This window comes from Penaeus monodon, chromosome 42 (assembly GCF_015228065.2).
Source record: "Penaeus monodon isolate SGIC_2016 chromosome 42, NSTDA_Pmon_1, whole genome shotgun sequence".
Classification (NCBI taxonomy): Eukaryota; Metazoa; Arthropoda; class Malacostraca; order Decapoda; family Penaeidae; genus Penaeus; species Penaeus monodon.
The window spans coordinates 8,030,360-8,057,660 of NC_051427.1; the positions used below are offsets into that span (position 1 = coordinate 8,030,360).

The 27,301-nt window shown below is 35.2% G+C and overlaps 2 protein-coding genes across 4 annotated transcripts in view; one reads left to right on the plus strand and one right to left on the minus strand.

The window, feature by feature from the left end:
- The first annotated feature begins 1,494 nt into the window (after positions 1–1,494).
- On the plus strand, positions 1,495–18,811 carry LOC119599115 (transcription initiation factor TFIID subunit 1-like). The gene is made up of 32 exons (XM_037948872.1): positions 1,495–1,508; positions 2,028–2,088; positions 2,582–2,821; positions 3,375–3,566; positions 3,807–4,007; positions 4,978–5,117; positions 5,328–5,536; positions 6,003–6,238; positions 6,630–6,788; positions 7,004–7,144; positions 7,271–7,459; positions 7,632–7,787; positions 7,921–8,072; positions 8,382–8,586; positions 8,743–8,830; positions 9,039–9,211; positions 9,336–9,469; positions 9,592–9,763; positions 10,354–10,492; positions 10,605–10,760; positions 10,973–11,142; positions 11,948–12,133; positions 13,522–13,764; positions 14,193–14,337; positions 14,572–14,702; positions 14,954–15,116; positions 15,935–16,077; positions 16,229–16,433; positions 16,649–16,759; positions 16,913–17,094; positions 17,244–17,357; positions 17,656–18,811. The coding sequence occupies exons 1-32, from the start codon at positions 1,495–1,497 to the stop codon at positions 17,779–17,781; spliced, it is 5,076 nt and encodes a 1,691-aa protein (XP_037804800.1). The 3' UTR covers positions 17,782–18,811.
- Positions 18,812–20,660: 1,849 nt separating this feature from the next.
- The window catches only part of LOC119599018 (porphobilinogen deaminase-like), a 12,841-nt gene continuing 6,200 nt past the window's right edge, over positions 20,661–27,301 (minus strand). For 2 of the 3 annotated variants that reach the window (XM_037948755.1, XM_037948758.1), the window contains exons 2-7: positions 26,291–26,363; positions 25,496–25,629; positions 24,257–24,392; positions 23,724–23,905; positions 23,208–23,405; positions 20,661–22,766 (exon numbers count right to left, since the gene is read on the minus strand). In XM_037948755.1, coding sequence (XP_037804683.1) covers positions 22,392–22,766; positions 23,208–23,405; positions 23,724–23,905; positions 24,257–24,392; positions 25,496–25,629; positions 26,291–26,363 — 1,098 coding nt within the window. In that variant the 3' untranslated portion in view covers positions 20,661–22,391. Of the gene's footprint in view, positions 22,767–23,207; positions 23,406–23,723; positions 23,906–24,256; positions 24,393–25,495; positions 25,630–26,290; positions 26,364–27,212 lie in introns of all 3 variants that reach the window. The other variant, XM_037948757.1, reaches the window with a different exon arrangement.

The following is a 27,301-nucleotide window of genomic DNA, read 5'->3' on the forward strand; positions in this document are numbered from 1 at the left end:
TTGAAAAAGTGTTTATATCGAGGAATATATCATGGAGCATGTTCATATCTTAGAACCAATTTTAAGTCGGCAATTTCAGTTTTTTCGGATTAGTACTGTTATAAATAGTTGTTTTTGGTCTTCACGTAATCATACGTATATAGGGGAAGTGCTTGTACACTTTTAGAGAACGTCGCTTTCCTCACATAGCTCTCAAGAAGTCAGTCACCTATTTAGCATCTCTAATCAAGTGGCTTCTTTTCTTCACACTTGTAAAAGTGTTATCAAATTTTCAGGTGACTATAGTGACAGAATATTGGCATCACACCCAGCATTCCACATTCTGTAGTGGTAGCTTGTGGTCATTGCAAAAGACGTGATTGCATCATGATCATACTAGCAGATTTATAGCAATAATGCTGTGTTCGGAACTCCTTGTCTTGCTCATCCAGACAACTTGTCAGGACCAGCAGAACAATGAGGCAGCGTTTGGAGCCCCCGAGTCTGGTTGCCCACAATGCAACCAGCTTGAAAGTAAACATTCACTGTTTTATCATACCAGTGTCTTTATTTTACACACTGCATAGGATTTGTAACTCCTTTGATGTATAGATAACTTACCTGCAACTGGTAAACACAAAAAAAAACTTTTGATTATAACACTAAAGAACTATAAACTTACCAATCAATATCTTATGATTGCCTGTAACTGCCATTGTTTACATACAAAGGCTATTGTGACATATCTCCTGCTTACCCGCTGCAAAGCAGGCCGAGATGAACAACTTGTCCAGGACACAAAAGGAGGGGTTCCAAACAGTCAAAACAACTTGTCCGTCGTCCAACTTGTCAGACAAAGAGTTCCAAATGCAGCTTAAGTCACTTTTAAACTGCCAGAGCTTGTTTTGAGTTTCAGATAAAGAAGCATCAAAATTTTTGTGATTGGTTTTGCTTTGTGTTACTTAATTGTGTCCCATTAAGCCTTTTATCTATCTTGCAACAACAGACTTCAGTCAGACTCACAACCATCAAATTGATTACTTCACAAAATCAAAATTTAATATTCTTTGGGTTGGAAACCTATAAGTAAATATGTGTGTGTAAAATTTTATATAAATATTATATAGATAGATAGATTGATTGATTAGATAGATAGATAGATAGATAGATAGATAGATAGATATTTATATATATTTATATTGGCTGCATGTACTTTTGGATTCTATATTGCATAGTGAAAATGTTATCATTTGGATGAGATGGTTAGAGCTTTTTCAGTTCCAGGATGGGGGACAGTGATGAAGAGGAGGCAAATGAGGGGGGAGCAGCCATCAGTCAGACCCTGTCCCTCACTAGCTTCCTCTTCGGTAACATTGATGCACACGGACAGTTGGAGGGAGATGTCTTTGATGGAGAATGTAAACGTCAGTGGCTGCCTCCTGTCGAGGTTAGGATTAGGGTCACTGTTGGCGACAGGTGACAGATGATGGAGGAGGATGATGAGAGGAGAGCGAGATGAAGATGAGCAGGTGAGATGATGATAGTAATTAATAATAGTTTATATTTTGGTATGATGTGAATATTCTTGGTTATGCTTTGTATAAGTTCTTCTTTTTATTTTAGGGTATTGAAAGTTTTTTTTTACGTATTTCAGAGGTATTAGAAAAATCTTGCTGTGGATTACTCGCATCAATGAAGCGTGAAGGATGTAAGCTTAATAAGAAATGATGGTAAAAGATTAATTAACACTTGATATTTTTGTGCAGTGGTATGAGTCGGGATCTTTGTTTTTTACTACTGGTCAATCATTTGCAGTAAAGCAAAGGTATTGATTTATTTTCCCTTTTCTCTTATACAGATGTATGTATTTGAGTGAGTTAATTGAAGATGGTATGAATTATCACACCTCTAGGAGAAGACTTAGAGCAGATGAAATGACAGGTGGTCAACAAGTACCGATGCGAACTCATGCCACCATCCACCAATGACCTCAAAGGCACAAGAAACCCCTGGTGACAAAGCAAGCATTATACCCCTTGGCATGCAAGTTGCCTTCCAAGTATCAATTGGACGTCACGAGAATTCTTCCCAGATTCTCGAGTGGATGCTGTAAGTGCTACAATTCTCTCTCCCTCCCCTCTCCTTCCTCTCCTTCCTCTCTCTCTCTGTCTGTCTGTCTGTCTGTCTATCTGTCTCTTCTCTGTCTTCTCTCTGTCTCTGTCTGTCTATCTGTCTCTTGTCTGTCTATCTGTCTTCTGTCTGTCTGTCAATCTCTGTCTGTCTGTCAATCTTCGTCATTCTCTCTCTTCTCTCTCTCTCTCTCTCTCTCTCCTCTCTCTCTCTCTCTCTCTCTCTCTCTCTCTCTCTTCTCTTCTCTCCTCTTCTTCTTCATTTTCGATTTCTTTCTCTCATTAACCATTTTTTGAATTTGTGTTTATATTCCCATAATAATCTAATAGGCTAGAATTTCAGAATCTAAAGGTTAGGAAATGTACCCATGCATATAGTAAAGGCCAATTTTATCTCTATCAGTAGAGTGATGCAGCATTTTCCCTTTGACATTATGATGGTACGTGCTATCAACAGTTATCTCTTCTTCTAGGTGTTGCGATTTTCTCGTTTGTTTGGACCTGGAAAACTGTCAAATCTGCCAAAAATATGGAAGACAGTGAAGAGAAAGAAGAAGAAAAGGCAGCACAGTCTTGATGACAGGAGCATGCTGTCAGGTGATGATGGCTACCCAAGTGAAGATAGTGTGACGTCAGTGGCAGACATTCCTCGTGGGTTTGAATTGCAGTTTGGAACAGAACCACCACCAGACACTTGTTTTCCAGATGATGCTGTAAGTTGTTTTGGTGTCTATACCTTCCTTAACCTAAAACCAATGGGCATAGCATGTACATACATGCCATGCCCACTTTCAGTTTATTTTATTAATTGTTACACATAGATGACTCCACAAATAGGTCTCATTGGTTTACGCTTTTCCTTGATTTTCGAAAATATTTTATGTTATTTTATATTGCAGTTACTAATGCCAATAACATTATACTAATTGTCATGGCTATAATAAAAACACCATCGATATTCATAGCATTAGTAAAAAAAAAAAAAAAAAAAAAAAAAAAAAAAAAAAAAAAAAAAAAAAAAAAAAAAAAAAAAAAAAAAAAAAATTTCCCGCCACTTCAAGGAAAGGTGAAATCAGGTAATGTCATTCAATGGACATTCACAATTTGAATGGCACAGCATTCCGCAGCATGAGCAACACGTATAGAGCTTATGTGTTTCATAAAGTGAAGAGTTTATACAGTGTGAAATATATGAAAGGAGTTGAAGATCAGAAGACTGCTCAGGAATTACAAGATTTTTTTTTTTCTCTCTCTCTCTCTCTCCAGGTACGTTTTAGCCAAACACAGGAACAAGATACAACCACTGCAAGCCAAAAAAATGAAGGGGGTAAGACTGGAGAACGAGACCCAAACAGACCTCATGAGGCTGATTGGCGTTACGGTCCAGCGCAGCTGTGGTATGACATGTTAGACGTTCCACCAGCAGGAGGGAATTTTGACTATGGCTTTAAATTGAAGGTAAATATGTTTATGTCTTGATAAGTGACTTCTTTTGCTATATACACCTTAATGGCACTAGTAAACACAATTTTGTAGAAATATATTTTTAATATATGAATGTGCAGGATTTGTACTGTTAGTCCAAATTATTATATCACATATATTATTTTCAGGGAAAATTATTTGTATCATGATTTTATAACAGATGATCGCAGCATTCTTACACAGCAGCAACATTTCTTTCAATGTTTGTGTTAGTTACAGGAAATGAAACCACCAGAGAAAATTGAAATGAAGACTGAGGAACCTGAGATTGAACAGCCCTTGAAGATGGTGCCTAAGATGAATGGCTATGATGCAGACAACGAGGAAGAGTTCCCAGATGACTGCTTCCACATGGTCACACAGTATAACTGGGAGGAAGACATCATCTGGAACGGGGATGACATCAAGCATAAAGTACGTTGCAATGGCCTGAGCTGGGACTTGGTGTTCTTGTCCAGCCTAATTGTAACAATAATGAAGTAAAATCGAATTATATCCTTTGATTTAGAAATGTGAAGACAATGTCTTGAGCTTTGTTTAAGAGCTTTTACTCTGTGACTATAACCAATATCCTTTTGTATATATGTATGTATAAATTTTTTTTTTCTCCAGTGACACAGCCATCAGGCTGTTCTGCCATCAGTTAAAAGGTCAAACATACTTCTGATAATTGAAAACAGAAGTATTATATAGGCAATATTAAGTTTGACATTCTAGCAATACAAATTGTTTAGGATACTTCTATGAAAATATAAGATACGTTCTCTCTCTCTTGACATATATATATATATATATATATATAATATATATAATATATATATAATATATATAATATATATTGATATAATATAATATACATATATATATATATATATACATATTATATACATATATATACATATATACATATATACATATATACATATATAATATATACATATATAACATATATATACATATTAATATATATATATATATATATAATATATATATATATATATATATATATATATATATATATATATATGTATATGTATATGTATATGTATATGTATATGTATATGTATATGTATATATATATATATATATATATATATATATATATATATATATATATTTTTTATTTATTTTTTTTTTTTTTCTGAAAATTAATTGAACTATGTATTCTTTTCTAGATTTAAGAATGATTTATAATGTTAATCTATATTATTGTGCCAGAGCATTGTAGAAACAATGGAATGCATATATTTTTAGTATCGTATCAGTAATTTAAAGAAAATGTAAAAAATTATTTTTGCCAAGTCATTTAAACAGAAGGAATAATGTGAATTCAGTATTAGCTTGGATAGGCTGCGTCCACTTTGGTCAATATTATCACTTGCAGCTTAATCAGAAACGGAAGAACATGGCTGCCGGGTGGGTGCCGAGCAGTTACAACAGGACGGCGCAAGCTTTCAGCCAGCCCTCCAAGGTGACTACACCTTTCGCCTCGGCAAAAGCAGCCAAAACGAAAAGCCAAATGCCGTAAGTTTCATTAGATGTTTTAGTTTATTTTGCATGGAATATGTACTAGGTTTGGATATGTTAAATACAATGTAATTATTTTTTATTTCTCAGTTTGCTTGGGCTTTTTATTACACCATTATTTCTCTGTTTATAAATAGAATTCTCTTGTGGTGCATTATATCTTTAAAGTGCCAATGATAATGCAAGCTCCTCGTATCCCTCCAACAGCAAAGGCAATTTAGATGACACATGGTACTCCATCTTCCCCGTGGAGAATGAGGAGCTGGTGTACGGTCGATGGGAAGACAACATCATCTGGGACCCAGAGAACATGGATAATATCCCTGAACCAACAGTTTTGACTCTTGATCCCAATGATGAGAACATCATTCTTGGAATTCCTGAAGATGTGGATCCTTCGACCCTGGCCCAAGGTAGTTGTACTTTGTCCTGGGTGAAAAGATGCTTATTTAAGATTCTTGGCTTGAGTTTGGTGGCAGTGGGAAGCCTGGCATTGAGTTTACTGCAGTTCGAATTTTAACGCATTTTATTATTCAAAGCTAAATATGACTAATAACCTATTGGTGCTGGTTTAATGCATCATCTGCAGTGATTTTGTTTCATTAGAAGTGTGTACACATAGAATAGCTAGTCAGTACAGTACTTTTGGATATAAACTCTGAAGAAAGCTAGATACTTTAATAATAACATTTATACATTTGGATAATTAGTGAAATGTGGTATTGTGCAATGGATGGTAGCAGAGTTACCATTTTTGTTCAGTATTCTGCAATGCAAAATTTGCTTTATTAAAGAGAGGAACAGAGAAACAAGAGTCAGACTTACCCACCTCATACAACCATCATCCCTTAGTGCAGCATTAATAGTCCTGTTGCCCCACAGCTGATGCTCCGGTCAAGGTCAAAATCCCACATCCCCACGTGAAGAAGTCAAAGATCCTCCTTGGCAAGGCTGGAGTCATCACCACCATCGAGGAGGAATCCCCTCCTCCACCCCCCAAGTCGCCTGACAAGGATCCATTCAATATATCCAATGATGAGTACTACCAGCCCAAATCATCGGAACAGACCATCAAAATGTCCATGGGTGGTGGGCTCCTCCAGCACTCTACACCTGTGGTAAGTTTTCGTGTATAGGGTTTGGTATTTTAGTTATTCTTTTTTTTTTTTTCTTTTCTTTTCTTCTTCTTCTTCTTCTTTTTTTTTTTCTTTCTTCTTCATCTCGTTCTTCTTCTTTTTTCTTCTTATTTTTTATATTTCTTTTTTTATTTTTTTAATGTATTTTATTTTTTTTTTTTTCTTGTCAAATTTTCTCTTTATGTATTTTTTTTTCCTTTCATTTCCCTTTTTCCTTTCTTTTTCTTGGTTGTAAAGATCTACCATCCTTTTTATCATATTAGTCTGAAATTTATCATGACTGGTCATAAACATATATATTGATTTAATTAACTACATTATAGAGTTTATTAGAAAAAAAAAACATTACAATATATCCTCTTTTTTCTTTCAGGTTGAGTTGCAACCACCTTTCATTCCAACTTATATGGGAGAAAAGAAGTTACGGCTGTTCCACCGGCCACCCTTAAAGAGGTACTCCCACGGGCCTCTGTCAACTCTTGGCCCTCATGCCGTCCATCCTCTAACAAAAGAGATCAAGAAAAAGGCTAAGGTATTTTATTATATCATTCTATTAGCTTTTTGGGGGAGTTCTATGATGTTTTTATGCATTTTTCTCTTAAATGGATACTTGAATAGGCAGTATGAAGAGAGTGAGATAACAAAGGAATTTTAAGAATTGCTATATTTTGGAGAAATATTGTCTTTTGTTTCTTGTTCTTTCTCTCTTTCCATTCCCTATTTTGATGGTATCATTATATATTGCAGCAACGCGAGAATGAGAGGCTAGCATCTGGTGGTGGAGATGTCTTCTTCATGAGAACACCTGAAGATCTCACAGGCAAGGATGGTGACATCATCTTGTTAGAGTACTGTGAAGAGTATCCCTCCTCTATTGTCTCAGGTATGGTATCTGGTTTTGGTTGTCTCTAGTGGTTTAATTTATGTCAACATTATTTTTTTCCAATATTAGAAAGTTGTAGTTCAGTATATGAAGTTGTTTCAGTTATGTTACAAGGCAATTAAACTTGACAGGTCGGTATGGCAACGCGCATCAAGAATTATTATAAGAGAAAAGCTGGCAATGACAAGGGTCCACCAGAATTCCGCTTTGGAGAAACAGCATATGCCCACACATCACCCTTCCTGGGTGCCATGCATCCAGGGCAAAGCATCCAGACTATTGAGAATAATATGTATAGAGCCCCAATGTATGAGCATAAAGTAAGTACCTTGTAGTTTTTCTTTTCACTTAAGTATTAGGAGAACCCTTGAAGGGGCTGTTGTTAATCTTTTTTATGCATGATGAATGCATACAAATAATTAAATTGTGTTTTATATATCAGACTAAGAAAAAAACTTGTATAGCTAATTTTTCATGCTTTCAAACAATCAGATCCCACATACGGATTTCCTGGTTTTGCGAACACGGAATGGATACAGCATAAGAGAGGTGGATGGACTTTTCACTGTTGGTCAGGAGTGTCCTCTTTATGAAACACCAGGACCAAATTCCAAGAGAGCCAACAACTTCATAAGGGATTTCCTGCAGGTTTGGATGGACACTTGTTTGTTTTATTGTTATTCTTGGATACTAGGTCATAGTATCTGAAAATACTATAGGCAAAAGGTATATCAAGCTAAATATGGCCACAGTTATACGTAATGGTCTTTTTATTTTTCAGGTATTTATATACAGATTGTTCTGGAAGAGTAAAGATAATCCACGAAGAATAAAAATGGATGAAATCAAAAGAGCTTTTCCTGCTCATTCTGAAAGCTCTATCCGTAAAAGGCTCAAACCTTGTGCAGACTTCAAGCGAACAGGTGTTGACAGGTGAGGTCACATGGTCCTGGTAACATGGGCATTCTTGTATTTTTCAATATGCAGTAATCTAGACTGTATGTTAAATTTTACAGTTTTTGTTTTATAATTAATTCTCTCTTCTCTTTGCTCCTCTTCTCTCCTCTCCTTTTTTTCCTTTTCCACTCCTTACTTTTCCTTTCCTTTCCTTTTCTCTTCTCTTCTCTTTCTTTCCCCTTTTCCTTATTTCTGCCTCACAGAGGATCCATGTGATACATTCGTGAAGATGTGTAGTAGCTGGCTTTTTTTCAAAATCTAGAAACCCTTATTGTTTCCTTGCAGCAACTGGTGGGTAATCAAGCCAGAGTTTAGACTGCCCACTGAGGAGGAGATTAGAGCCATGGTATCACCAGAGCAGTGCTGTGCCTTCTTCAGCATGTGTGCAGCTGAGCAACGTCTAAAGGATGCAGGTTATGGAGACAAGTTCCTTTCTGCCCTCGAGGATGACAATGATGATGACACTCAAAAACTTGATGACGAAATCAAGGTATTATCTTTTTTTTCTTTCTTTCTCTTTTTTTTTCTTCTTTTTTTTTTTTTTTTTTTTTTTTACTGATGGTTAATGGGATTTTTTCCCCCCATACATGATTTGAAAATAAAAGGTATGCCATTGTTATTTCTTAAAATTTGCTTTATGTTTCAGGTTGCACCATGGCACACAACAAGAGCTTACATCCAGGCAGTGAGAGGGAAGTGTTTGCTGCAGCTCACTGGACCAGCAGATCCAACAGGTCTGAATTTTTTGTGCATCCTTTTATAAACTACAACTACTTTAGGCTATAGTTATGTGAGTATTTGTATGTTAAATGCAAAAGTAAAGAAACTTGGAACTGAACAGAAGAGTCAGAAACAACAAAGCAGACAGTCAAAAAAGATTTTTTTTTTACTGAAAAATAGTGTAGTAACTTAACAATCATTTCTTTCCTTCTTTCTTATCAGGATGTGGTGAAGGCTTCTCATATATTCGAATCCCTAACAAACCCACCCAAAATAAAGAAGAACAGGAGCAGCAGCCAAAACGCACAGTTACAGGGACAGATGCTGATCTTCGAAGGCTTTCTCTAAACAATGCCAAAAACCTGTTAAGACAATATGGAGTGCCAGAAGAAGAGGTAAGATTAACTGCAAATTATTCACTGAATTTAAACAAAAGAAAAATTTTAAATAATACAAGAGTATATATTTTTTGTATTTATTTTTGCTATCAGAAGAATTTACAGAAGTTTTATTTTACAGATTAAAAAACTCACAAGATGGGAGGTCATTGATGTGGTTCGAACATTGTCTACTGAGAAAGCCAAGGCAGGAGAGGAAGGAATGAACAAATTTTCAAGAGGAAATCGCTTCTCAATCGCAGAACACCAGGAGAGGTATGAGTGAATCATGTGGTCTGATCATGCATGCTTTATTTATATTCCTGTCAAGAATGTGTCTAAGAATTTTAGTTTCAGTATGCAGTTGTTATCTTTTCTCTCTCTCTTTTTCTTTTCAGGTACAAAGAAGAATGCCAGCGAATCTTTGACCTTCAGAACCGTGTGTTGGCTTCAGAGGAGGTACTATCAACAGATGAGGGATCATCCGAAGAGGAAGATAATGATTCTGACATGGAAGAGAAAGGAAAATACATTGAGAACATCCTTGCTAATAAGAAGACCTCATCCCAGGTGTGTCACAGTTTTTAGATCCTGCCTTCAAGTATTCTTAACTACTTTTTCAGATGACTCCACACCTTCCAGTATGCTAAGGTTTTGTGAAGGGCGATGAAAAAAGTGTCACATGAGGATATTGCAGAATTATGGCTTCCAATACAATTGCCAAAGTACTAGTTTGTAAATTCATGACACTAATGACTTCCTAGTTTTTCCATTGGAATGTTGTGATGTGAATGTGGGATAGTGTGTTATAGTTCCTCTCTGTATGTTTTGAGATAATGGTAACTTTGGGGCTCTATTTATGTTACAGGAATTTATATAAAAGAAATTATTATATATTCACACTGAAGGTATCTGAAAAGCATAGAAGTGTTAGAGATCATTTCAGTCAGCACATGTTGCAGTTACTCATATGGCTAGATATGCATTAGCAGTGTTACTTAGTACAACTTATGAAATGAGGAATTGTTGTAAATATATGAGGATGAAATCCTTACTAAACTAAATGCAGAGATAACAAGCTCAGAGTCAGTGTGTTGGTCAGATATACAGCAAGATTTCACTCCCAACTATTTAATACTGATCACTGTTTTTGTATATAGATGACATTGGAGAAAGAAGAACAGGAGAGAAAAGAACTACAGAAAATGATCATGGGAGAAGATGATAAAGACGGTGATAAGAAGAAAGCAACAAAGAAGGAAGATGATGAAAATTCTCAGTTTGGTTTTGGAACTCCAGGTTTGTGGGATGTCATCCCTTTCCAGTTTTGGTTGACTCATTTCCTTTTGACTTTGTGTGTTCAGGTAATAGCTCACAGAAGGATGAAAAAATGTAAACCTTTGTTTTACAGGTCGTTTATTGCGCATTACTCGCACCTTCAAGACTGGGGATGGAAAAGAATACACACGCACAGAGATTGTCCGGAAAACAGCTGTCATTGATACATATGTTAAAATTAGAACATCTAAAGATGAATCATTTATCAAGAGCTTTGCTGGGCAGTTGGGTAAGTAATTATTTAGTCATGCTTCTGTTTTTTTTTCTCCATCTCTCTTTCTTTTTCCTCAATTTTGTTGATATAACCTCATAGATTTTTAAATGAGCTTAAGTAGTTTGTTCATCTCATATTGATACCCCCAAAACAATGTAGCATGTAACATGAGTGAACAACAGCTGGCTGAAAAAGCTGAATTACTTTACATTTTGCTCCTCTTTCAGACGAAACTCAGAAGGAGGAGATGAAACGAGAGAGGCGCCGACTCCAGGAGCAGCTGAGGAGAATCAAGAGGAACCAAGAACGGCAGCAGAAGGGCATAGTGACCCCGCCCAAGACCAAGAAACCAAAACTGAAGCCTGACCTCAAACTCAAATGTGGTGCCTGTGGTCAGGTCAGTCTGAAGTTATAATTGGGGTTGAGAGGTCAGCAGATGGATGTATTGGATTTAAATCATGGCATTGATGAACCTTTGTTAATCAAGGATGAAGATTACTGTTGAGAGAAGAGCCATGAGACTTCATATAAGCTATGGTTTACTAGCAAAGTACTGAAGATGGATGATGAGTCTCTGTTGTACATTTATGTGATTCCTAAAGAATGAATGGACTCTTAGAGTACTTAGTAGTTTTTGTCTCTTTGTTGAAATGTAAGACAACCACAATGATAAGAAGTAGTTAGGATATACTTTGGTTATTGTTATTTTTATTATTGTGGTTGTGTTTCATTTCAGCTTTGTAAAAGCTTACTTTGCCTATATCCATATTTATTGCAAAGAAGACAGAATTCATAACCTACAATATTCTTCCATTTCCTATGTAAACATATTTTTTAATATAAGTTTCATCCATTCAGACCATTATATGTAAAATTGGTTTATGAAGGTTATATATCTCCATCTGTAATTATATTCATATACTTCCGAAAACCCCTGTATGCCATTTTCTAATCTTCAGCATCACTTCATGTACACCATCTGTGGTAGTTTCACATTTGTACTTTTCAAAAGACAGCTCAAACTCAGTTTCACCTTTCAACTGAATGAGGATTATATTTTCTGCTGAAAGTAATTCCATGTGCCTTTTCCTTTCATCTTTGTTCACTCAATATTCCTATTCATGTATTTAATCCAATGGAAGACTTATAATACCAATGCAACAAAGTATTCTAATGATAATTGTCTTGCCCAATACTCGTAGGTTGGTCACATGCGTACGAACAAGGCCTGTCCAATGTATGCTGGTAACACAAGCAATACACAGCCCATCAGCGTAGCCATGACAGAGGAGCAGGAGGAGGAAATGGAGAAGGTTGGCATCGAGGAGTCAGAGGAACTGATCAATGTGGACGGCACGAAGATCAAGCTCTCTTCCAAAGTCATCAAGGTTAGTAGTAGGCTGTGCTGAGTTTTCATGCTTTAAGGCAGAAGGCCCAGAAATGCAGCACTTTTGAGTTTGTACACGAATGTCAACATCTCCTTATAGGTTGTTCGAGTATTAATGCAGAATATCCCCTTGATATCATTGACAATAATGTACTCTGCACAACAGGCAAAATAGGTATTGACATATTAAAATATATTTTCCCAACATACTATATTTTTTCAACATACTCTCTTTGTTATTATCATATGTATAGGTATTTAGGTTGTTTATCTGTCTAGCATCACATAGATGCATATATGCATACATACATGCAAATATATATATATATATATATATATATATATATATAAAATATATAATATATATATTATATATATATATATATATATATATATATATATATAATTGTATATGTATATGTATATGTATATGTATATGTTACACACACACACACACACACACACACACACACACACACACACACACACACACACACACACACACACACACACACACACACACACACACACACACACACACACACACACATGCATACATCACGCACACCTACACCCACATGCTCACTCACACGCACACTCACATGGACACACATATATGGTGTACTCCTCTGACGACATCAGTGCAGATTCATTAATTCACCAGTCATGAGGTAAACTTAGGATGTGGCATGTATCTTACACCTTCTCATCTCTCTACTAATGCTGATCAATAAGAGGCTCTCCAGCTTGATGTTTAGCTGTAATGTCTATTTAACAGTAAGAGTAACAATGATGTGATATCTAATTGGAAAACAAAAGGCTTTTTAACTTACTGGAGGCAGGAAGTTAGTTTTCATTATCATATGCCATGAACATTTTGTGTGTATGTGTGTGTGTGTGTGTATTTAATGCCATATTTATCAGTTAGAGTGATAATGATGATGTATCTAATTCTAAAACAAACAGATCTTGATTAGGCTTTGCAGAAAAAAAAATTAATCCAATGCAATGAAGTGTTGTGTGTGATTCTGTCTTTTGCTCTCTCTTTGACTACATCTGTTTGAGAACAGAATTTATATTAATGGACTACTTATCCCTTTCACTCCCTTATTGTGAGACAATTATATGTCTACTGTCTCCCCTTATTTTCAGTGGTGGTGTGGTATAAAACTTAGCTTTATCATTGATGAGTTTTCACTCTTACATTTTATAATTCTCTTTTTATTTTGGTAAACTTTACACTCTAATACTCTTTTCTCTTTGGGCCTCTCTATATTATTGGTGATATGGGATAATCTTTTGATTCTGAAATGGTACCAGTGCTCTTTCTCTTGTCAGTGATGATAGTTTGCCAAGACTTAACCTTTGGGGGACAAATAATTTTTTCAGCATGCCGAAGAGATCAAGAGGAGATCCCTTGTTCTCAAAGTGCCTAAGGACCAGGTTAAAAATGCCAAGAGGAGACGTGCAGGAACTGTCGTCCACTGCGATTACCTGAAACGAAAAGAGCGATCTGTCAACCGGCGTAGAATTGACCCAGTTATAACATTGTCAACCATTTTTGAGGAAATGCTGAATGAGATGAGGGAAATGTCTGATGCCCAGCCCTTCCTCTTCCCTGTTAATATCAAGGTATGGTCTCTTTTCCCATCTCTTACTCTACTTTCTTTCCTCTCTTTTGTTTCTTTCTTTCCTACCTCTTCCATTCTACTTTACCATTTTGTCATAACATATCCACTCCTCTCTCTCTCTCTCTCTCTCTCTCTCTCTCTCTCCTCTCTCTCTCTCTCTCTCTCTCTCTCCTCTCTCTCTCTCTCCCTCTCTCCCTCTCTCCCTCTCTCTCCCTCTCTCTCCCTCTCTCTCCCTCTCTCTCCCTCTCTCTCCCTCTCTCTCCCTCTCTCTCCCTCTCTCTCTCTCTCTCTCTCTCTCTCTCTCTCTTTCTTATTTTCTTTCCTTTTGTATATACAGGAAATTGAATACATTACTCATGTTCTGATAACATTTTGACCGTTGGCAAAATCTGATCAGTCATTAACATGCCTGTTTTACATTCTCAACAGCAAGTTCCAGATTATTATGACATTGTTAGCCACCCCATGGACCTGTCAACTATCCGCGACAACTTACGTCAGAAGAAGTACCAGAGTAGAGAGGAGTTCCTCAGTGATATTTCCCAGATTGTAGAGAATTCAAAGCTCTATAATGGTAATGGTACTTAAACAAAAATTCATTATGGTGAAGTTTTAAACTACATTGTTCTCGTCTGCCACAGTTTTATTTGTGACTTTGGTTTGTGTTGTTCCTGATACATTTGTTGTAGTGCATAGAGAAGCTACAATACTTGCCTCTTAGACCTGCTGACTGAATTTGTCTCTTTGGAAACTTATAAGGCTTAATTTCCTACTAGAAAACAGGTCATTCTCATACATTCGCTTACAGGTGTGAAGAGTACCCTGACAGTGACAGCGCAGAAGATGCTTGAGCTCTGCATTGACCGCTTTGCTGAGAAGGAGGACAAATTAATGAGGCTAGAGAAGGCCATCAATCCACTCCTGGATGATGATGATCAGGTGAGGTTCAAGGGATGATTTTCACTCTCAAAATTTTGTGGTTAGATACTATATCATTTGGTTCATTATAAGCCTTATTTTCTCATTGTTAGTCTCTCGTGTCTTCTTTTTGTTTTGTCTAGAAAAGATTGCATGCTTTGGTGAAGTGGTATCTTTTAAAACACTGATATGGATTTATAGACCTCATTGCATTTACATTTTTTTTTTCAGGAATGTTAAGCTCTTTTTGAGAAATGTCTTTTCTTCCACAGGTTGCATTTGATTACATCTTAGATAACATAGTGAACCAGAAGCTGTTCTCAATGCAGGAGTCATGGCCTTTCATGAAGCCAGTGAACAAGAAAAATGTTAAAGACTATTATGAAATAATTCAGAATCCGATGGATCTTTCAACAATTGCTAAAAAAGTGAAAAGTAAGGACAGTTAGCAATATATGCAATATGTTTTATAGATATACTCTTTTATCTATCTGTCTATCTATTTATCTCTCTCTCTCTCTCTCTCTCTCTCTCTCTCTCTCTCTCTCTCTCTCTCTTCTCTCTCCTCTCTCTCTCTATATATATATATATATATATATATATATATATATATAATATATATATGTGTGTGTGTGTGTGTGTGTGTGTGTGTGTGTGTGTGTGTGTGTGTGTGTGTGTGTGTGTGTGTGTGTGTGTGTGTGTGTGTGTATAAGATGTGGATAATTCTATTTCTGTTACAGGATGTGGATAATTCTATTTCTGTTACCAGTGGACCACGTGGCTGTTTTCCACGTGGATCCAAATGTCACAAATAAGAACCACCCGCTCAGCGAGGGCGGAGGTCACATTTTATATCTGACCTCGTTTGACCGCGAGTTCGTAGCCAGCTACCAGCGCACTAAGGTCAGCTCCGCCCTCTCTCCGGGCAGCTGACCGTGACCTCCGCGCGGCCCTATAACCCGTATAACTAAACATGTCGTGTTCTTATACTTCGTGGTGTCAACTCTCAGAAATAAAGAGTCAAGCCGTTAACAAGTATAACTACCCTCTGCTCACCATTGTACTAAGGATGATAGCCTTTTACAGTGTGTGTGTGTGTGTGTGTGTGTGTGTGTGTGTGTGTGTGTGTGGGTGTGTGTGTGTGTGTGTGTATATGTACGAGTTTCTATTTATTATATTGTATAATAGTAATATGTAATCAGTTACCTTCATACTTGTGAGTTATTAAGTCAAATCACAAATATTCTCTCCAGATCATAAGTACCATAGCCGAGCAGAGTTCATGGCTGACATGGAGCTGATCCTGACCAACAGTGTGCGATACAATGGCCAGGACTCATCGTTTACACAAAAAGCGGAGACTCTCCTTCAAGTGTGTAAAGAAAGCTTGGCTGAGGTATGTTCAGTGCTCTTTGTTTCTTCTACTTTTAGATTTGAGTTTAACAATTTTACATTAAATATAAGAAATAACTCATCCATGTCAGGAATTTGACATTTGGAAATCACAAAAATATTTTACATGTTAACACATCCCATTGTTTTGACAGTATGAGACACACCTAGACAGTTTGGAAAAGAAGATATCACTTGCACAAGAACGAGCATTGGAACAGGCAGAAACAGATTCCTTAGGCACCTCTCTAGGCCCAGATGATGATACTAACTATACCTATGCTGAGCCAGAACAAGATCACCCAGACCAACAGCTTGGTTCTCCTTCTGATAACATGATGGGTTATTCAGGTTTGTATGGTTAGTCTTGAATAGTAATGTTGCATAAGTCTGAGTGATGTGAAAAAGGATAGATATGAGCTGCCTGATTTGCTTATAAACTGTGATTTGATAGTGAACATGCACATATGTGGCATCCTTGTGTGAGTATTTGCCAGTTTTTTTTCCTGCAATAAGAGATTACTTGTCTTCTGTGCTTTCTTGGCTAACTCTGATACACCTGGTTGATTTTTCAGGAGATGAGGATGATGAGCATGTGAATGTTGTTGATGGTGATGAAGAAGATATGATGCCATCAGCCAAGAGAAGAAGAGTTCAGGAAAGCCAGAGGAATGTACTTGAAGAAGGTAAGGGGAATTAAACCTAGAGCTTGTGGTACACACATAGCTCACACTCACAGTCATCCTTGTAATTACACTTGCATGCATAAATGTTCACGTAAGTTTGGTATACAGACTACAAAATCCTAAAAGCTTATTTGGAAACCTTTATTTTTTCAGATCTTGAGTTTAGTGATGATGAGGAAGACTTTGGGGGCAGGAGGCCAGTGGAGATGGAAGGGGACTTAGCAGCTGGAATGGTCCTGGAAGAAGGACAATACATCAACCCACAAGGGCCAGACGAAACACAGGGTGCAGCAGAAGCCATGGTTCAGTTGGCTGCTCAGTACTCCTATTATCAGGTAAATTATGATGCATGTCTTAACTTCATTCAAAGGTGGTTTTCATTTCTAAATTCTATCATGCTTAAATGCCAGTTGGTTTTGCTTAGAAATTAGTTAAGAATAACTTTTTTTGATTAATATGTGTTGTAATTTTCTGTCCTCTGCAGGGTGAAGGAAGTGGAGATGAACATCAAGATGGGTTGGTTGGGGACAACTCTATGGTGGTGGATGCTAGCTATGACCCCTCTGTAGAGTTCCTTGGTGGAATGATGCCTTCACAGGTAATTATTATTATTATTATTATTATTATTTTATTTTTTATTTTATTTTTATTTATTTATTTTTTTAAGGATGGGGAAATATATTATTTCCAAGGAAATATTGTGTCATGGGATATATATTTTTTTCCATCTTCTTCTGATCCTTTTTTTTTTTTCTTGAAGATCATATTTTTATTTGTACTCTCTTGATTTTCCATCCAATATATATCATCTTTTTGTTTCTTTTCTTACTTATTTCCTCCCTCCCTGTCCACACTTTTCACAATAGCATCTCATCAAGTGTCTGTCTGTTCCCCAGCCTCATGATGATGCAACTATTAACAACGATTTGGAGGTATCCGACTCAGACGACGAGGCTGGCCACCAAGCACAGCAACAAGTGCAAGAACCTCCACCGGATGAAGAAGACGCACTTTGGTTCTAGGGTTTCGTCTCATTGTTGGTCAGGATTTCCTTTCTCCAGTAGATGGCTGACTCAGTTTTAACAATCATACAAAAGAAGTACAGAAATAGAAAGAATGGATCTCATTGTTTAGGGAATTTTGCATAATTTTACTTTCAATCAGGCAAGAATACCAGGATGGAGGTAGTGAAAAAATTGGAGTGAATGTCTTTTGTTATAGTAATATTTTTTGTTATTTATATTTTGTTTCTTGTTCTTTATGACTGACCATTTCAAAGGTTTCTTTTTCTTAATTATGTTACAAGGGTCAGGGAGAATGATGAGGGTGGATAATGCGGACAGTCACATTTATTTTAGAAACTATTTTCTTGATTGAAGTATTTCCTCAGATGCAGGTAGTATGTAAATATATTTTTCTACTCTGTTAAATCGAAAAAAAGGGGAAAAGAGAATCTTATTTTAATTTATAGTGTAATATAAATGTCTATAATCTCTAATGAAACAGGAATAGAAAGCCAGTGAAATAGACACATGAGTATATTATTTATTATGTTTATCATTTCTTTTTGTAGTGTTGGTTAGTAGTGTCATGCTTTCCAATATTTGATATGTTCATTCATGTGAGAATTCTGTATATAGGTGAAATCAAGAGGCAGTAAAAAAGTTAATAATTGTTTCCATTTGTATTCCATGGGGAATGGGATTTATGTGAGGCTGTATATATATATATACTTTTTTTTATCAAGACCAAATGATTCTCACAACCAGCATATCAACCTATCATCAATTGTTACCAGCCTGTGAAGTGCATTTTCACCTTGATTTTTAAAAGAATGAGTAAAGTAGTTGGTGTAAAATTTGCTGTATTGTAAGATTTTAAAGAAAAATCATCCCCCATGGCATAACTAAATTTATTACATCATAATTTACATCGTAATTTTTCAAAATGTATAGGAAATATGTAAATGGATACATGTCTTTCTACTTGCCTGGAAATTATTGATATATATTAAATTTTATCAGATACTGTTTTGACAACAGTTACCATTTTGTGTCTATATTTTATTATTACCAGATAACTAGGATTCTGATGAAATATTTGAAGTCTAACATGTATGAGGACTTTAATAAAATGTACAAATTTATAAAAAAAAATTGTTTTAAAACCTACTTGGTATCTCTCCTTATTCAAGTGCATGTACTGTGTTCATCAAATTATTTTTACACTTGCCTCTGAATGGATATTTAATTCTTCTGTTGTTCTAGATTTTTTTTATTGTATTTCCTTCAGGGACATGTAAAGTTAGCATAACTACTTAAATACTTTCTTTCAAAGGATTTGGAGTCCCTGTAGTCCAAGCCTGTACCTCAAGTGCCTCATGGTTAATCCAGAATTGTCTGTATCTATAAAGAGTAACAAAGGTAGAAGACAGTGCAGCAGTGTTCTCAATGATTTATTTGATACTTATTAATTATCATTTCACATGAGTTTCTTCCTGGTAAATCTAGCAAAACTGCATTTAAAAGGATTCCCTTAATACATGCTTATCGATTTCTTTCAGTCTGCTTTACTTTCACTCCTCAAAACAAGGGCACTGTGAACTCCAGTCATACCAGTGAGCAAATAACACCTGATATAGAGGAGGTAAATCTGGAAGGTAATGTTTTCTTGCTTTATTTCAGAGCTTCCCTCATGGTATACCGAGTTACCCATACACAAGTCAGAGGGCAATTACAGGTCATGAACTAAAGTGGATGAAATTTGTTTTTTATCTATCCATAAATGGTTTCTTAATACTCCACATAGTTATAATCTGGCATTGTTACCATAATGAGTTATGTAGCTTGATAGTTTACAAAATACATGATAAAAAAAAACATGAACTTGTGTTCTAATTTATTCACTGAACTGCCTCAACAAAAAAGTAGATTATCAGTGATACCAGAAAATTTTCATTTTAAAATGCCACAGCAAGATCAAATATGCTGTGATAACTGTTATGACAACCATAATAGGCATTCAAGCAATTATGTTATTAAGTAGAGTGCATAAAAAATAATCAACTTGTACAATAAACATAGGAAGATATGCAAGCTGTGCTATGTGTCCCCCTCTTTAAGAAGGCCATCCTGCCTAAACCAACAAAAGTTATAGATTGCCACTTCACTGTCAGCTCTAACCACAATAAAGTCATCTTTTGCTAAATAAAGTGAACTAATCCCAACCTAAATAACATTCTTAACCCATTGCCGACGGGTGGCATGTACGTACATGCCATGGCATGGCGGGACCATCTGCCGGGGGCACGTACGCACATGCCATAGAGTAGCATGGAATGCCATGAGTTTTTTTTTACAATCCCAAAAATTATATTTTTTCCATAAAGTTTATTGAAGTTCGTTCTAAGCACTTCTCATTTTTACCATGCAAAAACAAAAAAATCAACAAACGCAATTTCAACTCCAAATGCCACAGATGCAAATTTTATTTGAATAGACCGATATAAAGATCAACTATTGAGATCTATATGACAACAAAATACCTTCAATCTCGATTATGATTTGCAAGTAGAGACTGTAAAAATAATAAATTGAAATACAACATATTCCGAAGTATTAGAAGAAACGTCATGGTGTCTGTATTTGGCAAGAAGGTCCCCTGCTCGTGCGACGATATAGATGCCCCGGTCAGTCAGAGTCACACGTCTTCTATGAAATGCTACCGTCATTATTCTTAATTGAACTACAAAATATGTCTACATGGTCTTACACTGAACCCCCCCCCCCCAAATAATAAATAAATAAATAAATAAAAAATGCATAGTTCACTTTATACTCACAACCTAAATCAGACAAATTAAAATATATACAATAAACATTTTCACATAATTTTTTTTTGTAATATTTCACCTTCTCTTTAATAATGCTTCTGCATTTCTTAAACCTGAATTAAGGTAAAAAGGACAGCATAAAATTATACAAAAATATGAGGTTTGCTAAGATTTCTAGTAAAAAAATAAACTAGCACCACAAGGTATTGAAATTTTTTGAAAAAAAATAAATAAATAAATAATAATAATAATAATAATAAAATATTGAATAATAAAAAAAGGAGAAATATAAACCTGTAATAAAAATATAGAACTATGTTAAATTTTGACTAAACATTATCACCATCTCTGTGCCCATTATCTATAACATACTGACTGCCTAGATAATATTTGATAATTCATAATAATTTCACTGAAAAATTAAAAAGAAATTTGTTCTTTTTCAATTTTGTTCTAAAGAAAGATCCTCCTACCACTCAAGAGAGAGAGAAAGCATTTGCTGCTTAATGTTAATAACAAGATCAGTTCAATAAAATGCGTTCACCATTTTTTTTAACTAAAATTTTTTTCAGTTTTCTCTATCAAGAATCTAAAATCAGTAATCACTGCTGTACTTCACAATAAACATACATAAAAAAAACTCATATTAATATATTCAAAGTACAATGACCACAAAAATGTCATTTCATTATATTCCAATTAACAGTACTGACCTGTTGACACTTGCATGTTATGTACTCTACATATGTGGCATGTATACTATAGGATTTTTTATTGTTCAATAAATACTCAGTCACCAATGAATCAGCTACTAGTCTTCTTGATCTCACTTGCTTAGCCCTTTCCTTGAATTTTGGAAAACTTTTTAATTTTATTTTTATAATAATAATAATAATAATAATAATAATAATAATAATAATAATAATAATAATAATAATAATAATAATAATAATAGTACTTGGAAAACAAAATTTCCCTGAAAATACAAGAAATGGGTAAATCCGGTAAGGTTAGTTAGGCTTCCTAACTGATTCCATGTGTAGACAAAATTCACAAAACAAAACTACAGTCAACAGTACAAGTAGCCGGCATCAATGGGTTAATTTTCAATATAAAATGTATTAATATCAAATCACTGGAAAGTCACCATTTTTACAAGTCTGAAGTAATTTGACAGCAAGACAGGAAAATTTAATAAATTAAGTACACTTCAAAAACATTCATACTCTTTGCAGTTATGGAAGACAGTTCCAAAAGAAGAGTTATTTACAAGTACCTTCACTAAAATGTAATATTGCAATCTGCCCCATTAACACAAAACAAAGAAAGAACACAACAGTACTATATAATGTTAATTCATGGTTCATATTTACTGTGGATGTGAACACAACATCAGCATGAAAAATGGCATTATTATAGGCAAATATACTAATTAATTTGCTGCAGCAAATGGACAATGGAAAGAGGTATTTCCTTTTCTTTTCCCAGATCTTTGATATGTACTTATAATACTATTTCTGACAGATATTCTTATTATAGAAACATAAATATACAACAGCTACCAAAAAGGCACAGCTCTATCACAAAGACATTTGTTTATGCTGTAAGCTGGTATTGAGTCATAAGTCTTATATACATATTAGAATTATTATACAAAAAAAATCGATCACAGTCTCCATCATAAAAAATATACAGTTTATCAATCAATTTCATATTCATTATTAATATCATATTCATATATATGTATATATATTCATTAAGAATATAATTTCATTACTACATATTTCAGCCTAAAACAGTCTATGAACTTTGAACTGTTTGTTCTTCTTTCTCTTGAGTAGATTCACTAAGAACAGTTACCTTCTGTGGTGGAACATTTGGGGCACTGGCAGCATTTGCAGCTTTGGCATCTTTCAAGATCCTTTCAGCACCTTGCTCTAACAATGCAGTGGCCAGATCAACTCCAAGCTCATGTGCTTTTACCATGTTTTCAGCATACTTTGGATGGGGCACAATGCCACACAGAGTAATGGAGGTCTTTGCCATTTTTGCAGGAGGTTGGATGCCATCGGTGGAATCAGCTGCCTGAAGTGACACAGACTGGGTTTTGAGAAGTTCCTCTGATCCATCTAGGCTCCAGACTCCACCTTTCAGCTCAATAGTGTCATCTGTTATCTGGAAATTTGTCAAATATGATCATGAATATTTTAAATGTTCTTTGCTAAAATCATACTAATGTTTAGATGATATAAAAGTCACCACTAAGCTTCACAATTTCTGTACTCTCAGGGGCACTGACACAGACACACACATGCATGCATGCACATACGCATGTCCACACACACAAATATTCTTTACTAAAATCATACTAATATTTAAATGATATAAAAGTCACCACTAAGCTTTACAATTTCCTTATCCTCAAGAGCACTGACACAGACACATGCACGCACGCAGGCACGCACGCATGCACACACACACATACATACACACACATGCACACGCATGCACATGCGCGCGCGCCACACACACACACACACACACACACACACACACACACACACACACACACACACACACACACACACACACACACACACACACACACAAAATCACCTTTGTATGAGCTGCCACAGGTGCAGAGCAACCACCCTCCAAAGTCCGCATGAAGGCCCTCTCAGCTGTGGTAGCAATCATTGTCTGGGTGTGACAAAGTTGGCCTAGCAGTTCTATGGTGTTGGTGTCCCCTTCTCGACACTCCACAGCAAGCGCTCCCTGTCCCACAGCATACATGCATAGGTCATCATCCAGATACTGTAAAGAAATTAACAAAAGAAGTCAGTTGATCAATTACTTTTCTTAACATAAAAAAAGAGTAGATAATTTCAATACTGAAAAAAAAAAATAGTCAAATGATCTATCAGTCTTCTTGACCAAAATGGACAAAAAATAAATGTTGATGTATAAACAAAGCAAAAAGTAGATAGAAAAGACAATACTAATTTCTAAAAAATAATAATAATAATAAAAAAAATAAATAAATAAATAAATAAATAAATAAATAAAAAATAATAATAGTAGTAATAAAATAAAATTAAAAAAAATAATAAAATTCCAACCTTAGAACATTACCTGAGAAATTCTGTTCTTCCATCCCATCCTCACCACCCCTGCAACAGCCAGAATCAAAGCTGCATAGTCATCTGCCTCATCAAGTTTCCGTAAGCGTGTGTTCAGGTTCCCTCTTACACTCTCAAATTTGAGATCAGGAAATCGTCTCTTGAGCTGGGCACCACGTCGTAGAGAGCTGGTTCCTATATAAGGTGAATCATCAGTAAAAATATTTCTTTGAAAGCTATCCTAAGAAAGAAAATTCAGTGATTATAAAAACCTATTCAAAATTTGGTTTCTTAGAGCCCAGTCTTCTACTCACCCTCTAACATTCATATTCAATAATACTGATAATGAATCACTGTCAGAATCATTTAAACCATAAATACCTGACTAACAGATAAACATTGTAAATACTGCATGTTGGCCTAAAGTTCTTAATGATGGACATTATACTCATGTATCAAATTCCCACTGGTTTGTAAAGTCATTCAAATGAAATCATCTGAATACCACAGTATTTTTCTAAAAAAAAAAAAAAAAAATAGACTTACCAATGACAGAGTCTTTAGGAAGAGAGTCTAGTTTGTAATCCGAGTACTTTGGGTGCATGATAACTGCATCGCGAGGATCTTCACGCTCACAGATTGCACCTATGACCATACCCTCAGGGAGTGTGGTTGGGAGGTCCTGATAGAGATAAACATATAATATTTCAGAACGGGGTGATGTCTCTTACAATTTGTGATCCTAACTATCAACAATTATGTTGAAAAATCTGGCTTTATGTTTTTTTTATTTCAATTTTTTTCTCAATATATTAAAAAAATAAATGCAATTCTTGAACATATGCTTTTAAATGGTGACAACCTGTGTTATGATAGGAAAAATCTCTTTCTCAATGAATACTTCTCATTCATCTAATTACTAAAATGTGCCTAATGGGCAAGTAAGACTCAAAACTGAAAAAAAATAGCCTGAGAGAAAGAGATGATGGAAGCTACAGGAATAAGTAAATGCAGGAGACTCAGAGAAAGCAGTCTTGAAAGTTAGCTCCACAGATTTCCCCTTTAGCTCTATTGCCACTGTGATGAATCTAAAGGGTTTTATCAAGTAATCTATTCCACTGGTCTTCACTTGTTACCTTCATCCTCTCCTCCATCACATTCTCTTTCCTTGTCTTCTTTTGTGTCTCTCTCCTTTATCCTTCTTTACTTTACTCTCTCTGTCTCTTTCCTGGTCTTCTTTTATGTTTTTCTCTTTTATCTATCTTCACTTCCTCTCTCTTTATCTATCATTTCTCTTCTTCATCTGTCTTTACTTTCCCTCTCCTTCCTTTTTACCCTTTTTTCCTTTCCTTCCTAATCCCCCTTTTTTTAGCCCCCCCTTCCCCTTCTGCCTTTTCTCTACCTTTCACTTTCCTTATGCTCTGTTTTATGTCCCTCTTTTCTCTCCCTCTCCCTTTCCTCTTCTATTTCCCCCTGCCCTATTTTTCTCCCTCTCCACTTCCCTCTACTTTTCTTACTTCTTCCCCATCCCATTTTTTTCTTGTCCTTTCCTTCACAAGCTATTTTTTTCTCTCTTTCAACATCCCTCTCCTTTTCCTAATTCCCTCTACATCCCAATACATCTTTTCTCTCCTTCCCTATTCTCCCCAATTTTTTCTCAACCTCCTCTTCCCAATCAACCTTTTCACTCTGCCATCACCCTCCCATTTTTCACTCCCTTGCCTTCCCAATCTGCCTCTTCTTTCTCTCCTTCCCCATCCCAGTCTCCCTCACTCTGCCACGTACCTTAAGCGAGTGAACAACAATGTCTACTGTCCCCTCTTCTAAGGCAATTTCCAGCTCTTTAGTGAAGAGGCTTTTGCTGCCAATCTTGGATAAGGCAACATTCAGGATCTTGTCACCTTTGGTTTTCATAGTCACTGGAACAAAAAAAAAATTAAATAGTTAAAGAAAACAACAACAAAAACTAATTTTAACAGTAATAGCCATGCAAGGAATGGAAGGAATGGAAATATGAAACATACAGGAAATATATAAATAAACAAATAAATAAGTGGAATTGAGAAATGTATAGGGAATAACTTTTACTTGTAACATTCAGAAGTAGGAAAAGAAGGCTCACATGGAATAGCAATGAGAAACATATGAGAAATAAATAAAACTCTGCTTGTAATATTAACGGGAAGGTATGGGAGGAATGGAAGAAATCTACAATATAGGGATGAGAAATATACAAATATATAAATATATTCATAAATAAATAATTAAACAATCAACTGGAACCAGGAAACAAATGGGAAATGAGGAAACCTCTGCTTGTAAATTAAATATGTAGACCAACCTATTCTTAACTGATCTTGATTAGAATTAATCAAAGAAATCATGCTTTTGCTGTCTATTCTCACTTCCATTTACAGTTCATCTACTGTCTTGTTTACAGAAGTGACTAAATAACCAACAAAACAGCATTACATCACATACTAAGACATACTCAGTCACAAAAATACATACACATTAGTAGGTTATGATACACAACTTACCTAAAACTATAGCATATATAAACATAGTATTTATACTTACCAATCTCGAATTTCATGTCAGGATGTATCTTCTGTAGGGAATCTCTCACCATATATGTCTGTTTCAGAGCCAGCTGTCAAGAGGAAAATTATGCTTATTAATGAACTGTTAAGACATTATTTCCACCATCATTACTTCATCATTATCACTATTATTACCTTCATTATTATCATTACTATTATTGGTATTACTATTATAACAATTATTAGTATTACTGTTATCATTTATTACTATTCATTTTCATTACAATTTTTAGTATTATCATTATCAGTATTATTACCACTGTTAGTATTATCATAATCATCCTCATATCAGTATCATTATTACAATATTATTATTATTATTATTATTATTATTATTATTATTATTATTATTATTATTATTATTATTATTATCATTACTATTATTTGTCAATATCAATGATATCATCATTATTATTGTTATTAGACTTATTGATATTATTATCAACATTTCTAGCAAATTTACATAGCATCACTATCATTAACATCCTTAATGTTACCGTCATTATTATCATAATCACCCTATTCATTCTGAAGACTATTTAAAAAAGATATTCCTCTCATCATTAGGATTATCACTATAACATTAAATATAAAGCGCATTACTGTAGCACTGCCAGTATCTTCATTGTCAGCATTATTAATAAGGTCAGCAGTATCAAGGATGAGAGACTATGAGCAGTAACAATAATGTTATCAATTCCAGTAGCAAAATTATTATTTTTGTTATCATTATTGCCATCACTCATTATCAGCATAACATCATTATCACTATTGTCGTCATTATTATCGTCATCAGCCATAAATATCAATATCTTTGCCAATATTTCCATTGTCATTACCAATATCATTATCGTTATCATTATCGCAACTCTTCTGGGCAAAATTTGAATGCTGCTTACTTCAAACAAATACCGGTGCTTCATTTTCAAACTTAAGGACAGATCAAACCATATAAATCAACCATGAAGAGAACAAACAACGAGAAAAA